Below are 21,177 nucleotides of genomic sequence, written 5' to 3'. Positions count from 1 at the left end.
TATATAACTTTTCTCCTAGAAATTCTTTTATTAGAATTGGACATCCTAGAATGATTCACTAGTTTTCTTATATTTTCTCACTCATTTATCCATTGTATTATGTTTTTTGTATTACTCTGTGGCAGAATTCCTCAAAGTTTTAGTCTGTCATTATTACTTAATTTTGTTTTAAATTACAGCTATCCTCTTTCTACCTGCTGCAAGCTTTTGAGGCTCTAGATCTTTTTCTCCTGTTTTGTTATCTCCTGTTCTTTTTTCAAGGGTATACTATAATCATTGTGCTTTCTAGAATGTTGATTATTGTTTCTTTGAAATGTTATTTTATTCCTGGAATGCTTTCTTTGTTATATTAATTTATTGTTTTTCCCATTAATATTGAAGAATGATGCATCAACATTTTGACAGAAATTAAAGGAGTAAATAAAGCCACCTCAGTTCAGTTCAGTCGCTCAGTCATGTCCGACTCTTTGCGACCCCATGAACTGCAGCACGCCAGGCCTCCCTGTCCATCACCAATTCCCGGAATTCACTCAGACTCATGTGCATCAAGTTGGTGATGCCATCCAGCCATCTCATCCTCTCTTGTCCCCTTCTCCTCCTGCCCCCAATCCCTCCCAGCATCAGAGTCTTTTCCAATGAGTCAACTCTTCGCATGAGGTGGCCAAAGTATTGGAGTTTCAGCCTCAGCATCAGTCCTTCCAATGAACACCCAGGACTGGTATCCTTTAGGATGGACTGGTTGGATCTCCTTGCAGTCCAAGGAACTCGCAAGAGTCTTCTCTCCAATACCACAGTTCAAAAGCATCAATTCTTCAGCGCTCAGCTTTCTTCACAGTCCAACTCTCACATCCATACATGACCACTGGAAGAACCATAGCCTTGACTAGATGGACCTTTGTTGGCAAAGTAATGTCTCTGCTTTTCAATATGCTATCTAGGTTAGTCATAACTTTCTTTCCAAGGAGTAAGCGTCTTTTAATTTCATGGCTGCAGTCACCATCTGCAGTGATTTTGGAGCCCCAAAAAATAAAGTCTGACACTGTTTCCACTGTTTCCCCATCTATTTCCCATGAAGTGATGGGACCAGATGCCATGATCTTTGTCTTCTGAATGTTGAGCTTTAAGCCAACTGTTTCACTCTCCTCTTTCACTTTCATCAAGAGGCTGTTTAGTTCCTCTTCACTTTCTGCCATAAGGGTGGTGTCATCTGCATATCGGAGGTTATTGATATTTCTCCCATATATATAAATAAAAGAATGTTTGAAAGTAAGAGATGAAATGGAGAGAGGTCTGGGAATCTTCCCTTAACCACTTAAACTTGAGGTGCAGTGTTTACTTTCTATTAAATTGATTTTGACCTAAAGTTTTTAGCACTTATGGCAGCCCCTTTATTCTCTTTGACAAGAGTGGTACTTTTGATGTAATTTTTAAGTTAGATTTTTATAGTCCTATTCAGATCAGATTAGATCAGATCAGTCGCTCAGTCGTGTCCGACTCCTTGCGACCCCATGAATCGCAGCACACCAGACCTCCCTGTCCATCACCAACTCCCAGAGTTCACTCAGACTCACGTCCATCGAGTCAGTGATGCCATCCAGACATCTCATCCTCTGTCATCCCCTTCTCCTCCTGCCTCCAATCCCTCCCAGCATCAGAGTCTTTTCCAATGAGTCAGCTCTTCGCATGAGGTGGCCAAAGTACTGGAGTTTCAGCTTCAGCATCATTCCTTCCAAAGAAATCCCAGGGCTGATCTCCTTCAGAATGGACTGGTTGGATCTCCTTGCAGTCCAAGGGACTCTCAAGAGTCTTCTCCAACACCACAGTTCAAAAGTATCAATTCTTCGGCTTTAGTGTATGTTAAACAATCTGTGCATATATAGCTATAAAATAAAGTTAGCTTGGTTTGTGATGGATACTCTACAGCTTTGCTCATTTACTGACTTAGAGACATTATTGCAGCAATTTTTTTCCTTCAACACTGAGTTACTAGCAGTTTAATAAAAATAATTTTTAAATCAGGAGTATTTCTGCAGAGCTCCAAAAATTCTTTCACAATGATAAGGTAAATTCTACCTGCTTGTGCTTGCACAGTAGTTAAATTATTCTAAATGTATGGTTTTTGCTGGCTCTTCAGTGTACTTTCCAAACATTCTGTGACCATTCTTGACAAATATTAGAGCTTTTGCAGAGGGTACATATGTTACTAAGATTTCTTTTCTTCTCCTTAAAAAGAACTTTTTTTCTTCTTTTGTTTTGGCAATGATAGTAACTAGGGATGATTGTGCAGGAAGGCTAAATTTTATTGCCAATCTTATTACAGGCATACCTGGTTTAATTGCGCTTTGCTTTATTGTGCTTCATGGATACAATGTTTTGGTTTTCTTTTTTCTTTTTTTTGCAAATTGAAGTCTGTGGCAACCTTGTGCAGAGCAAGTCTGTTGGTGCCATTTTCCCCACAGCATTTGCTCACTTCATGTCTCTGTGTCTCATTTTGGTAATTCTTTTAATATTTCAAACTTTTTCATTATAATATTTGTTATGGTGATCTGTGATCAGTAATCTTTGTTATCATACTCCTCTTCCTCCTCACAAAAGGCTCAGATGATGGTTAGCATTTTTTAACAATAAGATATTTTAAATTGAGATGTATACATTGTTTCTTTAGACATTATTGCTATTGCACATTTAATAGACTACAGTTTAGTGTAAACCTGGACATGGAACAACAGACTGGTTCCAAATAGGAAAAGGAGTACGTCAAGGCTGTATATTGTCACCATGCTTATTTAACTTATATGCAGAGTACATCATGAGAAACGGTGGGCTGGAAGAAGCACAAGCTGGAATCAAGATTTCCGGGAGAAATATCAATAACCTCAGATATGCAGATGACACCACCCTTATGGCAGAAAGTGAAGAGGAACTAAACAGCCTCTTGATGAAAGTGAAAGAGGAGAGTGAAACAGTTGGCTTAAAGCTCAGCATTCAGAAGACAAAGATCATGGCATCTGGTCCCATCACTTCATGGGAAATAGATGGGGAAACAGTGGAAACAGTGTCAGACTTTATTTTTTGGGGCTCCAAAATCACTGCAGATGGTGACTGCAGCCATGAAATTAAAAGACGCTTACTCCTTGGAAAGAAAGTTATGACTAACCTAGATAGCATATTGAAAAGCAGAGACATTACTTTGCCAACAAAGGTCCGTCTAGTCAAGGCTTTGGTTTTTCCAGTAGTCATGTGTGGATGTGAGAGTTGGACTGTGAAGAAAGCTGAGTGCCAAAGAATTGATGCTTTTGAGCTGTGGTGTTGGAGAAGACTCTTGAGAGTCCCTTGGACTGCAAGGAGATCCAACCAGTCCATTCTGAAGGAGATCAGCCCTGGGATTTCTTTGAAAGGAATGATGCTAAAGCTGAAACTCCAATACTTTGGCCACCTCATGCGAAGAGTTGACTCATTGGAAAAGACTGATGCTGGGAGGGATTGGGGACAGGAGGAGAAGGGGACGATAGAGGATGAGATGGCTGGATGGCATCACTGACTCGATGGACGTGAGTCTGAGTGAACTCTGGGAGTTGGTGATGGACAGGGAGGCCTGGCGTGCTGCGATTCATGGGGTCACAAAGAGTTGGACACTGAGCTGCTGAACTGAACTGAACTTTTATGTGCACTGGGAAGCCAAAAGATCTTTGTGACTCTCTTTATGTTCATATTCACTTTATTGTGGTGATCTGGAACCAAGCTCACAATATCTATGGTGTATCCCTTATATACTGTTAGTTTGGTCTACTGAGGAGCAGGTTTCTCAGAAGAAAAGAATTTTTCGGCCTGAATGGGATATTTAGCTGTCCTGTGTCATCAAGTGCTCGCAGGTAAATTGTGTGCTCTTGAGTCAGTCTCCCAGATTGTTCACGTTGAATGATGTGTGTTCTCTTCTGCTAGGTACTGTGTGGTGTCTGAGCAGTGCTGGTGGAGCCTCTAGTGTTAGGACCTCTGGTCACAGAGGCCATTAGGTTGGCCTGGAAAAAGAAGTTAGCACCACATTGATTATAATAATAGGGCTGCTTTCTGATTGTATGATCTGTTTCTTTCTTATTGCAGATTAGTATTCCCAGCTTTATATAATCAGAAACAGTAACTGATTTTTCTATTGGAAAAAAATACCGTACAGTTGTGCTGGTTTATCTACATAACAAACTACTCCAAAGCTTAGTGGCTTAAAACAATGATTTACTATATTTCATTCTCTGGATATAGTGAGGTCAGCTGGGCAGTTTCACGTAGGGTTTATCATTCTGTTGTAGTTACATGTTGATAGAAGCTGTACTCTTCGGAAGGTGTGGCTCGGCTAGGTGTGGCATCTGACATGGCTCATGCCCACAGCTGAGATGGCTTAGTGGAATGTCTCCTTGTGACCTCTCTACATAGCTTGGGCGTTTCACAGCATGGCAGCTGGATTCTGAGAGGCAACCTCCCAAGAACATGTATTCCAAGAGACAGGAAACAGAAGCTGCCAGACTAGTTAAGGGCTGTGTCTAGAACTAGCCTACTCACTGCGGTCCCCGCTCACCACTGGATTGGTCAGAGCAGTCTTAGGGCCTGGCCAGATTTAAGGATGTAAAGAAATAGGCTCCAGGGACTTCTCTGGCGGTGCAATGGTTAGGACTCCATGCTTTCACTCGGTGGCTCAGGTTCAATCCCTGACCAAGGAATGAAGATCCTCCTAGCTGCAAGGCAGAGCCAAAAATGGAAGAGGAAAGAAAGAAAGAAATGTGCCCCAGTTCATTCTAGGGGAGTGTCAGATTCATATTTTTGCAGAAGAGCACTTGGGATGGGAGGTATTATTGTCATCTTTGGAAAATACAATCTATTAGAAACTCTTGATTTAAAAAAATAAATAACCATGTAATGCCTTAAAAGAATGTATTAGTATATTCTTGCATTAATAGTATATGTATGTGTGTGTGCATATTTGTTATATGGATATTGTATGTATGTGTATGTGAGTATATATTATGTGTGTGCATGTATATATGCATACACATGTATATGAAGTGAAGTGAAATTGCTCAGTTGTGTCCAACTTTGCGACCCCAGGGACTGTAGCCAACCGGGCTCCTCCGTCCATGGGATTTTCCAGGCAAGAATACTGGAGTGAGTTGCCATTTCCTTCTCCAGGGGAACTTCCCAACCCAGGGATCGAACCCAGGTCTCCCGCATTGTAGGCAGATGCTTTACTGTCTGAGCCACAAAGGAAGTCCCCTCAGACGTATATATGTGATGTTTCAGTATCAATATACCTCATTATATGTGATTTATAATAAACGCAAAACTGCACTTTTAGTTAGTGTTCACAAAGTCAAAACCATCTAACAGTTGAGCTATCTTTCCCCTGACAATTTGTTACCACTCTCTATGAAACTTTTTTTTTAAGATCTTTTCTTCTGTTCTCAAACCTCTAACACCCACTCCCACTGTACTCACTCTCAGCTGGTGACCTTGCTTTTTATTTCCTTGAGAATAAAACATCCAAAGGGAAAATTTAGTTCTGTCACCAAATCTCCTGAGTACTGGTGTCATTACTCAGTTGTGTGCCTTTTGTTTCTGTGACAGTGGAATATCCTGCATAAGCAAAACCTCCTCTTTTAACCTGGGACCCATCTCTTCTTGACAACTCAAGGATTTAACACCTGCATCATCAAATTTTCCCCTTTACCAGATTATTCCCTTCGGCATACAAATAGCCTAAAATTGTGTTTTGTTTTTAAAAATCCTGCCTGGTGGCTCAGATGGTAAAGAATCTGCCTGCAATGCGAGAGACCTGGGTTTGATCCCTGGGTTGGGAAGATCCCCTGAAGGAGGAAATGGCAACCCACTCCAATATTCTTGCCTGGAAAATTCCATGGACAGAGGAGCCTGGTGGGTTACACTCCATGGGTTCGCAAAGAGTTGGACATGACTGAGTGACTAACTCTTTGCTAATAGCACAACGCTGCTTTGCTACTCTGTTTCTCTGCTTCCAGTTAGTGAGAGTTCTACAGAAGTGTTGTCTGTGCTCTGTCTGTTCCATCCTTTCCCATTAATCTTGAGATCACTCTGGCCATCCCATCAGTGGCCACCACAGTGCCAAGAACAGTAGCCAGTTCTCAGTCTATGTTTTATGTAACCTCTCAGTACATTTAACAAAGTCTTTTAACTCCTGTTTTCTATACTCTTGCTTTTCCTCTCACCTCACTGCTTGCTTCTTAGTTTCCTTTGCTAGATTCTCCTCACTTTTCTGACCTCTAAGTGTTGAAACTCAGTGTCAAACTTAGCATGTCCAAATTGAGCCTTGTTTGCCTCTTCTAGGCCTGCTTCTCAGTTTAGGAAAAAGAATGGTCCTTGACTCCATTCATATCTCACATCCAATCGATCATCAGATATGGACAGCTCTAACTGCAAAACATGTCAACGTTCCAAACTCTGAAATGTTTACCTTTACCATTCTTACCTTTGTCCTGTCAGCCATCATCTTGTGGATTGTTGCAATAAATAGTTTCCTATCTGGAACCCCCACTATCTCTTTGCACAGAGCACTCAAAGCAATGCTTTCAGGACTTGTGTCATATCACATTACATTTCTGCTCCAAATCTCCAGAGGCTTCCAGTTTTGCTAGGAATAAAAGCTAAAGCCCTTAACATAATTAACAAAGACCCAGCCTAATCTGGTCCCATGTTGCCTCTCACTGCATGATCACTACTTTCCCCCTTGTTCACTTTGCTTCAGGTGCGCTGATCTGTTTATTCTCTGCGGATATGCCAAGTCTACTTCCACATTGAGGCATTTGCTCTTGCTGTTTCTCATGTCTGAAAATTGCCCGTTTTCCTAAATGCTGTCACCATATTTCATTCAGGTTTCTACTTAAAGTTCAGCTCTCAAAGAAGCCTTTTCCTGACTATTCTACCTGAAGCAGTACCTTCTTCTGTTCCCCAGCCAACCGACCCTTGGTCACCCATTGTTCCTGTTCTGCTTTAATTTTTCTTCTTAGAATTATGTATTTGTATATGAGATATTATGTATATCTCACCACCATTATGTATTTGCCTATGTGGTCTGTCTCTGCCCACTAGAATGAAAGCACCATGAGTGTAGGGACTTAGGATCACAGCAAAGTGATAGCTCTCAGCAGGTGCTCCATAAGTGTTTGTTAACTGAGTGAATGAATACATGCTTATATGTCTCTATAGTGGATTGTTGCATATGGCTTGATGGGCAAGTATTAATCCTAACTTCCTATTTTAAGTTTAGACAGGTGGCCCTGATTGGTCAAAAAGAAATGCATGTGCTGGAAGAAAACAGCACATTGCCACTGTTGCTTCAAGCTCTCAGTTTTGCAGATGCAATTTGCTTAGGCTTTGTTGCTTTTGAGCTAGCGAAAATTTGGGTCCTGTCTGTCAGCCAGCATTGTGTACCATCAAGGTGCTTAACTTTTCTTCATATGTTCATTGAGTAAAGAAAGAACAGCTTGATGGAGTTAGAGTGGGTGATTACTAAGGTCTTCTATTAATAGTTAAAAATAATTTCTCTTTAAAATGGACCTTTATAAATCTGATGCTCCATTAGATGATTTCTGAGTAGCATGTTGTTCCAAACATTGTAATCATAAGATCAGGGCTACTTAAAAACCTTAGCTGATTCTACAAATTTTTAATTTACTTTCTATAATTTTAATTATAAGTTTATTTATAGCCAGCTTATTTTGAATCCAGCTTATTTTGGCAAGTGTCTCTTTAGGGGAAATCCCAGATAGAGACTTTACTAATACTATGGTAAAGATTGATCTGTCCTTAAAAGTGTTCTTTTGGACTAGTTACATTTGAGGAATTTTAATTATCATATAAAATTGTGCTTCTGTATAATAGAAACAGGAATCAAAAATTCCAAAATCAAGATTTCACTTCTGAGCAAATAGAACTTTAGTTTTTAAACCTGTGTACTTAAATGATTCTTTTTGATAAGCATCTGTGTACTGTCATAGCATTTACAGTTTTTACTTGTAAGGTTAAAAGCACTGTGATGTCCATAATTAAGTTCATTAAGATGTTTCCACTTAACACTTATAAAGGTGAGACTTTTTATTGAACTGAAAAGAGTAGAAATCTGTGACACTGGGGACACATACTGTTTTCAAAAGCTAATTAAAACTAGATGAGGCCTGGAAACCTGGAATGAATCTCACTCCAGAGACTGTAACTTTATGTTGGAGCAGTTCCTTCAAAATAGGGCAAGTGATTCTCTCCCTCCCTCCCGCAACTTCAGTATCCTTCTGGAGAAACCAGAGGTGTTGCTGGATGGTTGAAATCTTCCTTGTAACATACAGAGTAACTTCTGTCAGTGAAAACCTCTCTAGGCTTCTTTGTTTCTTTTTTTTGTGATTGAGTTTAGTAACTTACTGGAAAATTAATAGTCCAGGATAGAGTAAACAAATGGCATTTTACATGAGCCAGGTCAATTATGTTGTTAGATATCACTTTATAGAGATTTTTAGACAGTAGGAACTAAGGACATTGTTTTAAGATTCTTAAATAAGCTTCTCTTTACATTGCCTTTTTATTTTTTTAGAGGTTCAGAGAAATGAGCACTTTTCATAGTTTAACTGTTTCTCTTTTTTTTCATTCCCTTTCCATATCCCTTTTTTATTTCACCCAACACCAAAAATGCCCTTTCAGAAACATAAAGTAGATCTTTTCTACAAGCTGCGCCATGTGATGAATGAACTTATTGACCTTCGAAGGCAGCTCCTGTCTGGTCACCTGACTCAGGATCAGGTGCGGGAGGTTAAGCGGCACATCACCGTGCGCCTGGACTGGGGCAATGAGTAAGTATGAATACCATTCGGGTATCTCTCAGTTTCATTTATGATAACTCAGTCCTTACGAAGTTTGTACCTGATCAAAGCTTATCTTTAGTAATGAAAAGACATGGTTGTATTCTCTACTAAGCTTTGATCATTTTATAATGAGTAGTTGTTTCTTGTACTTTATAGCAAAGGATATTCACTGGTTGGTTCTACTCACTGAAACTCTGTCAGTCTCTATTTTCAGCCTCTATTTTTACTTCCAGAAAATTAAATAATTGGACTGCATTAGCCTCTGGGCTTTCTTCCAGCTCAAATTCCTTGGTCGTAGACCTCAGTAATCAGAATACTCTTTTGTTTCATCCTTTAGTATCTTTTAATTTCATGTGAATTTAGTGTCCTTTACATCTTACAGTCATATAATGAATCTGAGTAAGCATATACTACAAATGGAAACTGTCTACATCTATACTTCAGAATATTCTTAACTAATTTATCATTCAGAAATAGTCCTGTATTTATGCAGTGGGTATGCTTATTTACTATTGCCATACAAGTAAAATTATAAGACTTTGACATGGGAAGCTAGAGTAGATAGTACTCAGGTTTTATTTCCTCCAGACTTAATAATTGATATAATTCTCAAATGCTTTTGTCGTATTTTCTTAAAATCGGGCCCATTGAACTTCGAAGTGACTAGATTGCTTCCTATTTAAGATATACAGATACCTGAAAGTATATTTTAGAACAAGTGTTTAGCTCCTCTCCTCCTCAAGACATGATTGAAATGATAAAAAAAAAAATAAAAGGAATGGGAGAAGCCCAGCAATAAATGGGAAATATGAGCCCATTTCTAGAAGCTAAAAAATAGATGGAGGATTAGTGACAGAAGAAGCCTATAATATGGAGGAAAACTTAGTTAATGAAGGAGCTGGTCTACCTTGCAGCTGCTAGAATCATGAAAGAAAGGGAGTGTGTATGGGGAGGGAGGAGGGAGGAGGGTTCAGGATGGGGAACACATGTATACCTGTGGCAGATTCATTTTGATATATGGCAAAACCAATACAATATTGTAAAGTTAAATAAAATTAAAAAAAATAAAAATAAAAGGAAAAAAAATAATAAAAGGAAGAGAGAGAAAAAAAAGTATGTAAAGTAATAGTTCACCGCCATGAGTGGAAAGCCTGGCAGCCAGCTGTTTCCCCTTTAGATGAACGAAGACCAACTGCCTAGTGGGAAACTGGGCAACAAAAGTTTGAACTGGGACTTTATTGGAAAGCCTTCCATTGTGAGGCATTTAAGGGTTTCAGAGTATAATGACCAGATCCCTTCTACCTACCAGAAAGAGAAACTTGCTAGACATTCACCCATGTATAAAATCTCTGCATGTCTCTAGTGCCTTTTCAGAGAAGGCAATGGCAACACACTCCAGTACTCTTGCCTGGAAAATCCCATGAACAGAGGAGCCTGGTAGGCTGCAGTCCATGGGGTCGCTAAGAGTCGGACACGACTGAACGTCTTCACTTTCACTTTTCACTTTCATGCATTGGAGAAGGAAATGGCAACCCACAGTGTTCTTGCCTGGAGAATCCCAGGGACCAGGGGAGCCTTGTGGGCTTCCAACTATGGGATCACACAGAGTCGGACACCACTGAAGCAACTTAGCAGCAGCAGCAGCAGTGCCTTTTAAATTTGAATGGACAATCGAGTATTACCAGGTATTTGAAGAAATACTTTCACAGGGAAAAAAGGGAGATGAATAAAATATCTGGCCTGAGAGAGAGCTTGGGATTAGCAAAGAACGTTAAAAATTCCTGAGTATCCTCAAAGAGAATCAAGAAGATTCATTATGTATTATAAAATGCTATGAAAAAGGAAGAGAGAGTAGGACTTCAAAAAAGAATTCAGGAAGAGAACAGGAAGATAAGATTTTTTCCTTTATTCCCAGAATACTGAAATATCTTTTTTTTAAATTTTATTTTATTTTTAAAATTTACAATATTGTATTAGTTTTGCCAAATATCAAAATGAATCCACCACAGGTATACCCGCGTTCCCCATCCTGAACCCACCTCCCTCCTCCCTCCCCTACCCTCCCTCTGGGTCGTCCCAGTGCACCAGCCCCAAGCATCCAGTACCGTGCATCCAACCTGGACTGGCGACTCGTTTCATACATGATATTATACATGTTTCAATGCTTCAAATATCTTTTTTTAAACAAGTTTATTAACATTAGCTTCCCTGGTGGCTTCCCTGGTGACTCAGATGGTAAAGAATCTGCTTGCAATGCAGGATAGGATAGGATAGGACAATCGCTCAGTCGTGTCCGACTCTTTGCAACCATGTGGACTGTAGCCCACCAGACTCCTCCGTCCATGGGATTCTCCAGGCAAGAATACTGGAGTGGGTTGCCATTTCCATCTCCAGAGGATCTTCCCGACCCAGGGATCGAACCCAAGTCTCCCGCATTGCAGGCAGACGCTTTAACCTCTGAACCACCAGGGGTTCAATCCCTGGGTCAGGAAGATCCCCTGGAGAAGGGAATGGCCACTCACTCCAGTATTCTTGTCTAGAGAATTCCATGGACAGAGGAGCCTGGTGGGCTGCAGTTCATGGGGTCACAAAAAGTCGCACATGACTAAGCAACTAACACACATTAACATTAGCAGTTTTATTCACATACAGATCCCCAATTTTTTATTTTTTAATTTTAATTTATTTATTTTTAATTGGAGGATAATTGCTTTACAATATTATGTTGGTTTCTGCCATACATCAACATGAGTTAGCCATAGATACATATGTGTCCCCTCCCTCTTCAACCTCCCTCCCACCTCCTGCCCCATCCTACTCTTGTAGGTTGTCACAGTGCACCAGATTTGAGCTCCCTGCATCATATAGCAAATTTCCACTGGCTGTCTAGTTTTACATATGGTAATGTGCATGTTTCAGTGCTACTCTCTCAGTTCGTCCGCCCTCTCCTCCCATCTCTACCCGTGTCCACAAGTCTGTTCTCTACGTCTGTGTCTCTGTTGCTGCCCTGTAGTTAGATTCCTCAGTGCCATCTTTCCAGATTCCGTATGTATGCATTAATATATGATATTTGTCTTTCTCTTTCTGACTTACTTCACTCTGTATAATAGGCTCTAGGTTCATCCACCTCATTAGAACTGACTCAGATGGGTTCTTTTTTATGGCTAAGTACAGATCACCAATTTAAATCAGACAGTTTAATGATTTTTAGTATATTCACAGACTTAATACAACCATCACCAGAATCAATTTTATCACCCCTAAAATAGCTGTGATATTTTTAGTTATCATCTCCCTCATCTGTCTCTAAAGATTTGCCTATTCTGGACATTTAATATAAATGGAATCATATAATTGGTCTTTTATAACTGGCTTAATGTGCCCCGCTGTGGGTTTTGGTTTTTCTTCTCCCATTTATTATACTAGGTGTTTGATGGGCTTTTCCAGTCCTAAGTCACCTGGTCTTTGGCTCTGGGAAATTCTCTTCTATCATTTTTTCAGAGTTTCCTCTTTATTGCCTTTGTTCTTTTCCTGGAAATACAACATCTAGATGTTGGATCGCCTAGACTGAATCTCTGTTTACTCTTTCCTCAACCATTTCCTAGCTTTTTGTTTTATTTTCCTAGAGATAACAATAATAATTTTAGTTATTTGTGACCTTTTGAAGTGACAGTGTCCTGTCCTTATTTGTTTCATTAAATTATAGCCTCTCTTGACTGTTAACAGGATTGCTTGGCACACATCACAGATTCCTTGTATGATATAACATGGATTCAGATGTACCATAAATCAGACAGTATTCTCTAAATCTAATTTTGGGCAATAAAAATCTTAGCAAATGTAATGTGCATAGCTGGTGATCTTGTCTCCTCTGCTCAAGACAGTAGAATATATATAAAATGGTATCATTGTATTTATTTTAAACCATCAATAATAGTAGTAATTTGCAAACACATCATCCCTATGTGCCAAGCAAATTGTTAGTCTTGAACTGATGGTAATAACAGTTACATAAATCCTGTGTTGCAGTTTCACTGCACTATACATATCAGTAAATGAACAAGAGAAATATTTTAGAAATATCAATACCTCTTTATGATGAAAGTTACAAAACAGACCAGTTATATTTTGCAATCAAATCTTAAAACTTAAAGATAATACCTTGGAAACAAGTTCAAATTATATTTCGAAAAGAGAACACTGAAGTATCTATCAGTGAAGTACAGAGCTATTCCACCTTTATTAATAACTTTTTCTCAGCAAAGTAGGAACATGCTTGTGTGTGTTTGGGGAGGTGTTTATATGTTCATTTTAATAAACAAAAACCAGGAATGTAGTTCTATCCCCCTACACTTTTTAACTTTCTCCCTCCTTTCTCCTATAATCCTCCTCTCCAGGTGTTTCTGTATCTTCTTCCCTCCTTTCTCCCTCCCCTTCCACTTCTTTCTTTCCCTAGTTTTTCATTCTATTTTCCCCTCTACCCCTGGTGGAAAATACAGTCACTTAAAAAAACTCAAATGAGAACTTTGTAGGTCTACTGTTATTAAAGGAAAAAGACAAACTGATGGGACTATTCTCTCTGGTTCTCACTTGAACTAAATAATCCTTGTAAAAATATTCCTTCTTAATTTGAAAGAAGAGATGGTGTACTGCAAAATGAAGTCATTCCATACCATTAAGTTAACTAAAGGAGACTGTTCCATGCAACAGCTGAGCACCGATAACTATATCCGTTGTTCACCTTTTATGCCCTCATAGCTCTACGCTTCTTGTTCCACTAACACTTAAAAATACCATAAAATATTGAAGCTTAGCATATGTTGGCATGTTGTGAGTGCACAATCAATATTTTCTGAATGTATTTTTACATTATAATTGATATAATGAAGTATTAATCATATATAATTTTAAACTTTGTAACTTTTTCTTTAGACTCTTAGACCTTATAGCTCTGCCTTTTCAGAATCTATTTCAGAAGCTCTTAATAACAGCTATTAATAGTTTCTTGAGTACATCAACCTGTATCACTGTGGCAAGTACCTGGTCTAACTCGTATGCATGGTTATAATGAAATGCTATTATATTCTTCCAAGACAAGAGCTCTGTTTTACCCTGTGAGGAAAGTAAGGCTCAGAAGCACTTTTTTGTTGCGTAGTGAGTGGTAGAGCTGGTGTTTGTACCCAGAACTGACACCAAAGCCCATATAGTTTATGCAGGGCCTTACCATGATTATTTTTAGGTGTGACTCTTAAAACCAGGAAAATTATTGTCAGTATCTCTAGTCTGTGGGTTATTTGATCTTTGTTTTGTTATCTATACTGTATGCCCATAATATATATATGCTTTAACATGAGTTTGAACTTCCCAGGATAAAAACTAAACTGGTACTATCGTCAATATTTTATTCAGAGTTTAAATTAAATGCAGAGCTCTCCACATCTACATAATAGCCATTTTAATTTTATTCCCTGAGATTAGGCATTATTATTTATTTGGCTGAAAATTTGAAGATTCCAACACTAAATTTACATGGCTTATACTTGTTGGCCTCATCACCTATGTGCACACTCATTCTATAAGTGAAAATTATTAAAATTGTATTAGGTACCAATCAGCATTTATAATATTATGTCCTAAAATACAGGAAGGGTATTAAAACAAGGCTGTATTCAAATTAACTAGCCATCATCTCTACTAAAGTCTTCTATTCAAAGAATAAGTCAGTTAATTACATCTTCTCCAAGGGAATTTTAAAATAATTCGTCTAGCAATGTAATTTTAACATGTTAATTTAATATTTTTGACACCTTCCATAAAGATATTGAGAAAATTTTCTTCTCAGTCTCTAATATCATCACCACAGTAAATACAGCATAGCTCAGTTAAAGTTACATTAACCCAGGACTGCTGACACAGCCTAATTAATCTTTGCCTTAGAAAAATACCTATTCTAAGAGTAAAAAATATTTTACTCTTAGAATAATTTATGGGATTTTTGTATTTCTTTTTTAGGTATAAAGTAAGACTTGAATAAAATGTGAACATTTATAAGCTTTTGTTGAATTAGAATGATGTTTCTATAGATTTCAGGTATCAAATGAGAAAATTGGTTATCTTTTTATTGTGAAGTGTCATCATTTGAGACAAATCACCAATAAATGTATACTTTATAGTTATTTTGTTCTGTCTTTCTCTTCCTCTCTATCATATTACCAGGTTTCTTACAGAAAAACCCAAATGAACTTTTTGGCCAATCTAATATTTCCCTCCCTTGCCTTTCTTTTGCACCTTCTCTTAGGTTTTTAAAGATCTCAACCCACCTATATCTCTTTCTTCCCACTTAGTTTATGTTTTTTGCCAAGGGAATTGCTCTTGGAGGAAGCAGCACAAGCAATAATTTGGGTTGTACTATGTGAAAAATACAGCCACTCCCGAGTTTCCTCTGAGTAGATTCTTAGCTAGGACTCGGATAGGTTTATGGTTTAGTACTTTCTCTTTGGGCTTCCCTGATAGTTCAGTTGGTAAAGAATCCACCGGCAATGCAGGAGACCCTGGTTTGATTCCTGGGTTGGGAAGATCCCCTAGAGAAGGGATAGGCTACTCACTCTAGTATTTTGGGGCTTCCCTTGTGGCTCAGCTGGTAAAGAATCTGCCTGCAATGTGGGAGACCCGGGTTCAATCCCTGGGTTGGGAAGATCTCCTTGAGAAGGGAACAGCTACCCACTCCAGTATTCTGGCCTAGAAAATACCATGGACTACAGTCCATGGGGTCACAAAAAGTCGGACATGACTGAGCAACTTTCACTTTCACTTTCTCTTTAAGGGCATAGTGATATTTTCTAGCTTCAGGACATCTGAAATTAGTAGAAGCTTCCAGTGCCTTCTTGGAGTTCTAATATAAGATGTTGTGCCCATCATCATTCAGTAGCTTGTCATACTTAAGTCTGAGATAACCGTGTTTAAAGTATGTATGTGTCAAAACTCTTCTGTCAAGTTATCATGTTCAAATAATTACGTTATACTCATACACACACGCTCATACTTATTCTTTGTGCATCTTTTCTGCTCTTCGGCATACCCTGCACTTACCACAGTACCTGCATTTGATAGGCACTACGTGAAAATACCTAAGTAGCAGGGTAGGTTTTCCTTATGCCTGTTGGCTACTCATTCATCAGTGTATGTTTTTTTTCCTTTCTGGACTGATGTATTGACACAAAATTATTCTTCAGACTATTTTGATCAAATTGATTATAGTCACTGATAGCCACTAGTATTTAACTTCATTGTTGTTATTAATAGTGGAAAGGTGACAGGTATAGTGGAAATACCATGGGTTTAGAGTAAGACAGACCTAGCTTGAGACAAGCGCAACTGTACTTCCTTAATAGGCTCCGTAGTAGCCTGGGCTTTGGTTTACTCAGTTATAAGATGGGTTTAAAACTGTGTACTTCTCATAGTTCCTAGAGGGGATATACATAAAATCCTATGTAAAATGCCTATTCCGAGTAAATGTTCACTAAAAGGTAGCTATTATTAGTTACATGTTACATTTTATTATTATGTAAATATAAGTATACCATGCTTTCATTTGTTACGTATATATGCTCCTTTTAAATATTAGAAAAGGTCACTGCCCACAGAAAATCTTAGTATCTCTGGCTTTTCTCAATTGATTCTGTGGAAGAACTATAAGGTTTGTGCAAAAGTAATTACAGTTTTGGATCATGAATTTTAAATCATTATAACTAGGCTCAAACACATCTTTGTTAATCAAAATAGGAATCATTACAATCAACACATTCTTGCCAATGAGAAATAAGGTAGCTTATTCCTGTAGTGTAAAAATCCATGCTTTGGGATTCAGTGAACTCTTGGAAAGCATTTTCTGCATCATGCTGGTTATGGAAGCATTTTCCCTGAAAAAGTTGTCAAGATGCTTGAAGGAAGCATTAGTCAATTGGTGAGATGTCAGGTGAATATGGCAGATGAAGCAAAACTTCATTCAACTTTTGAAGCATTGGTTGTATGACATGTGGTCGGGCATTGTTATGGAGAAGAATTGGCCCTTTCTGTTAACCAACTCCTGGCTGTAGCCATTGTGATTTTCAATGCTTTCATCAATTTGCTGAGCATATTTCTCAGATATAATGGTTTCCCCAGCATTCAGAAAGCAGTAATGGATCAGACTAGCTAACAGTGACCATGACTATGACCGTGAGTAGTGGATCAGACCACCAAACAGTGACCATGACCTTTTTTGATGCAAGTTAGGCTTTGGGAAGTGCTTTGGAGCTTCTTCTCAGTCCAGCAACTGAGCTAGTCATCAGTGGTTGTTGTATAAAATCCACTTTTCATCACAAGTCACAATCTGATCAAGAAATGGTTTGTTTTTGTTGCCTAGAAAAAGAGAAGTTCAGTTCAGTCACTCAGTCGTGTCCGACTCTTTGCGACCCCATGAACCACTGCACGCCAGGCCTCCCTATCCATCACCAGCTCCCAGAGTCCATCCAAACCCATGTCCATTGAGTCGGTGATGCCATCCAACCATCTCATCCCCTGTCCCCTTCTCCTCCTGCCCTCAATTTTCCCCAGCATCAGGGTCTTTTCAAATGAGTCAGCTCTTCGCATCAAGTGGCCAAAGTATTGGAGTTTCAGCTTCAGCATCAGTCCTTCCAATGAACACCCAGGAGTGATCTCCTTTAGGATGGACTGGTTGGATCTCCTTGCAGTCCAAGGGACTCTCAAGAGTCTTCTCCAACACCACAGTTCAAAAGCATCAATTCTTCGGTGTTCAGCTTTCTTTATAGTCCAACTCTCATATCCATACATGACCACTGGAAAAACCATAGCCTTGACTAGATGGACCTTTGTTGACAAAGTAATGTCTCTGCTTTTTAATATGCTGTCTAGGTTGGTCTTAACTTTCCTTCCAAGGAGTAAGTGTCTTTTAATTTCATGGCTGCAGTCACCATCTGCAGTGATTTTGGAGCCCCAAAAAATAAAGTCTGACACTGTTTCCACTGTTTCCCCATCTATTTCCCATGAAGTGATGGGACTGGATGCCATGATCTTAGCTTTCTGAACATTGAGCTTTACGCCAACTTTTTCACTCTCCTCTTTCACTTTCATCAAGAGGCTCTTTAGTTCTTCTTTACTTTCTGCCATCAGGGTGGTGTCATCTGCATATCTGAGGTTATTGATATTTCTCCTGGCAATCTAGACTCCAGCTTGTGCTTCCTCCAGCCCAGCGTTTCTCATGATGTACTCTGCATATAAGTTAAATAAGCAGGGTGACAATATACAGCCTTGATGTACTCCTTTTCCTATTTGGAACCAGTCTGTTGTTCCATGTCCAGTTCTAAGTGTTGCTTCCTGACCTGCATACAGGTTTCTCAAGAGGCAGGTCAGGTGGTTTGGTATCCCCATCTCTTTCAAAATTTTCCAGTTTATTGTGATCCACACAGAATAAGAGAAGATGATACTTCAAAACAATGATTTTTTAAAATTTTTTAGTTAGCTCATGAGGCACCCACTTACCAAGCTTTTTCACCTTTCCAATTATCTTCAAATGCTAAGGCTTCCCTGATAGCTCAGTTGATAAAGAATCCACCTGCAATGCAGGAGACCCCAGTTCGATTCCTAAATAGGGACGATCCCCTGGAGAAGGGATAGGCTACCCACTCCAGTATTCTTGGGCTTCCCTTGTGGCTCGCTGGTAAAGAATCTGCCTGTAATGCGGGAGACCTGAGTTCAGTCCCTGGGTTGGAAAGATTGCCTTGAGAAGGGAAAGGCTGTGCACTCCAGTTTTATGTCCTGGAGGATTCCATGCACTGTATAGTCCTTGGGGTCACAAAGAGTGGGACATGACTGAGCAACTTTCACTTCACTTCACTTCGAATAACAAATGACTGTAGAATGGTTGAATGGTTGATGTTGAGTCCTTTGGCAACTTCTCATGTAGTTTTAAGAGGATCAGCTTTGATGGTTGCTCTCAGTTGGTCACTGCCAACTTCGAATGGCCAGGCACTGTGCTCTTCATCTGCAAGGCTCTCATCTCCTTTGCAAAACTTCTTGAACCACCACTGCACTGAATGTTCGTTAGCAGTTCCTGAGCCAAATGTGTTGCTGATGTTGCAAGTTGTGTCTCCTGTTTTACGACCCATTTTGAACTCAAATAAGAAAATTACTCGAATTTGCTTTTTGTCTAACATCATTTCCATTGTCTGAAATAAATATAAAATAAACAGAAAGTAATAAGTCATTAGCAAAAAAACATAGAGTAAGAAATGTGCTTTAAAATGTTTTTAAATGTAATGTATTTTAAATGATGTAATTAAAATAACATAATCACATTTATTAAGACTGTATTCCAATATCAAATGGCAAATTTCAGCAATGCAAAAACTGCAGTTATGTTTGCACCAACCTAATAAATCCTAAATGCCTTTAAACATCCATCATATATTATTAGTTAACTTCAGGTTATTTTCTGTGTTCTGTGGTTCAGATGAGGAAACCCAGAAGGAAGAAGATACAATAGAATAGAGGGTGTCCCTGTTCTAGTGGTTAAGAATCCACCTGCTAACGTAGAAGACTTGGGTTCGATCCCTGATCCAAGAAGGTCACACATGATGTGGAGCAACTAAGCCTGTGTGCCTCAACTACTGAGCCTATGCTGTAGAGCCTAGGGGTCACATGTACTGAGCCCACGGGCTATACAACTACCGAAGCCCATGCAGCCTAGAGCCTGTGCTCTGCAGCAAGAGAAACCACTGCCATGAGAAGCCCCCACAACACAGCTAGAGAGCAACAAAAACTCAGCACAGCCAAACAGAAATAAAGAAATAAAATTATATTTTAAAAAGAAAATATAATATGGAACATTCAAAAGGCATGTAAAATTCAAAGAATTTGTTAGATTAAGAACTTTTGAGAGGCACACCTAAAAGAATGTAGGAGCAGAAATATGTCTCATTCACTGCTCTGTCCCTTAGTTCAGTATGAGCTTAGCATAGAGTAGGTGCTAAGAAATATTTATTGAATTATTGAAATTATTGAATGATTAATCCATTAATTATTGTGATTAATAATATTGTGATCAATGGCACCCCACTCCAGCACTCTTGCCTGGAAAAGCCCATGGATGGAGGAGCCTAGTAGGCTGTAGTCCATGGGGTTGCTAAGAGTCAGACACGACTGAGCGACTTCCTTTCACTTTTCATTTTCAGGCATTGGAGAAGAAAATGGCAACCCACTCCAGTGTTCTTGCCTGGAGAATCCCAAGGACAGGGGAGCCTGGTGGGCTGCCATCTGTGGGGTCGCACAGAGTCAGACATGACTGAAGCGACTTAGCAGCAGCAGCAGCAGCATAGTGATTAATAACAAAGGGTGAAAGAAGACTAAATATTTTTATGAAGACTGTTCACCTAAGCTTTTCCAATGGCTCAGAGGGTAAAGAATTTACCTGCAGTGCAGGAGATATAGGTTCAATCCCTGGGTCGAGAAGATCCCCTAGAGGAGGAACTGAAGACCCACTTCAGTGTTCTTGCCTGGAAAATTCCATGAACAGAGGAGCCTTGTGGCTAAGTCCTAAAGGTCACAAAGAGTCCAACACCACTTAGCTACTAAACACACATTCACCTAAGCCATTAGTAAGACCCATTTTGGAAGCAGTTCTGTACTACATCTATTTTTTGTTGTTGTTGTTGTTCAGTCACTAAGTTGTGTCCAACTTTTTCGGCCCCATGGATTGCAGCATACCAGGCTCTTCTAATCTTCCACTGTCTCCCAGAGTTTGCTCAAATTTATGTCTATTGAGTCATTGATCTTGTCTAACCATCTCATCCTCTGTCGCCCCCTTCTCCTTTTGCCTTCAGTCTTTCCCAGCATCAGAGTCTTTTCCAGTGAGATGGACCTTTCCATCAGGTGGCTAAAGTATTGGAGCTTCAGCTTCAGTGTCAGTCCTTCCAATGAGTATTCAGGGTTGATTTCCTTTAGGATTGACTGGTTTGATCTAACCTTGCAGTCCAAGGGATTCTCAAGAGTTCTCCAGCACCACAATTTGAAAGCATCAATTATTCGGCACTCAGCCTTCTTTATAGTCCCACTGTTACATCCATACATGACTAATGGAAAAACCATAGCTTTGGTTAGACAGACCTTTGTTGGCAAATTAATGTCTCTGCTTTTTAATATGCTGTCTAGGTTTGTCATAGCTTTTCTTCCAAGGAGTAGATGTCTTTTAATTTAATGGCTGCAGTCACTGTCTGCAGTGATTTTGGAGTACAGGAACCTAAAATCTGTC

At 39.3% G+C, this 21,177-nt stretch overlaps 1 protein-coding gene across 12 annotated transcripts in view; it reads left to right on the top strand.

Annotated features, from left to right (window-relative positions):
• DOCK3 (dedicator of cytokinesis 3) overlaps nt 1-21,177 on the top strand; it is a 304,126-nt gene that overhangs the window by 112,045 nt on the left and 170,904 nt on the right. For 11 of the 12 annotated variants that reach the window (XR_011563033.1, XM_070776617.1, XM_070776613.1 and 8 more), the window contains exon 6: nt 8,710-8,858. The exons of the other annotated variant lie outside the window; for it this stretch is intronic. Coding sequence is in view for 10 of the 11 variants with exons in the window: in XM_070776617.1 (XP_070632718.1) it covers nt 8,710-8,858 (149 nt within the window). In the remaining variant the exon portion in view is untranslated. The remainder of the gene's footprint in view (nt 1-8,709; nt 8,859-21,177) is intronic. 12 annotated transcript variants of the gene reach the window in all.

The sequence above is a fragment of the Bos indicus genome, chromosome 22, assembly GCF_029378745.1.
Source record: "Bos indicus isolate NIAB-ARS_2022 breed Sahiwal x Tharparkar chromosome 22, NIAB-ARS_B.indTharparkar_mat_pri_1.0, whole genome shotgun sequence".
NCBI classification, from domain to species: domain Eukaryota; kingdom Metazoa; phylum Chordata; class Mammalia; order Artiodactyla; family Bovidae; genus Bos; species Bos indicus.
Note: the sequence above shows the minus strand (reverse complement) of the source record. Positions and strands in the feature narration are given on the sequence as shown.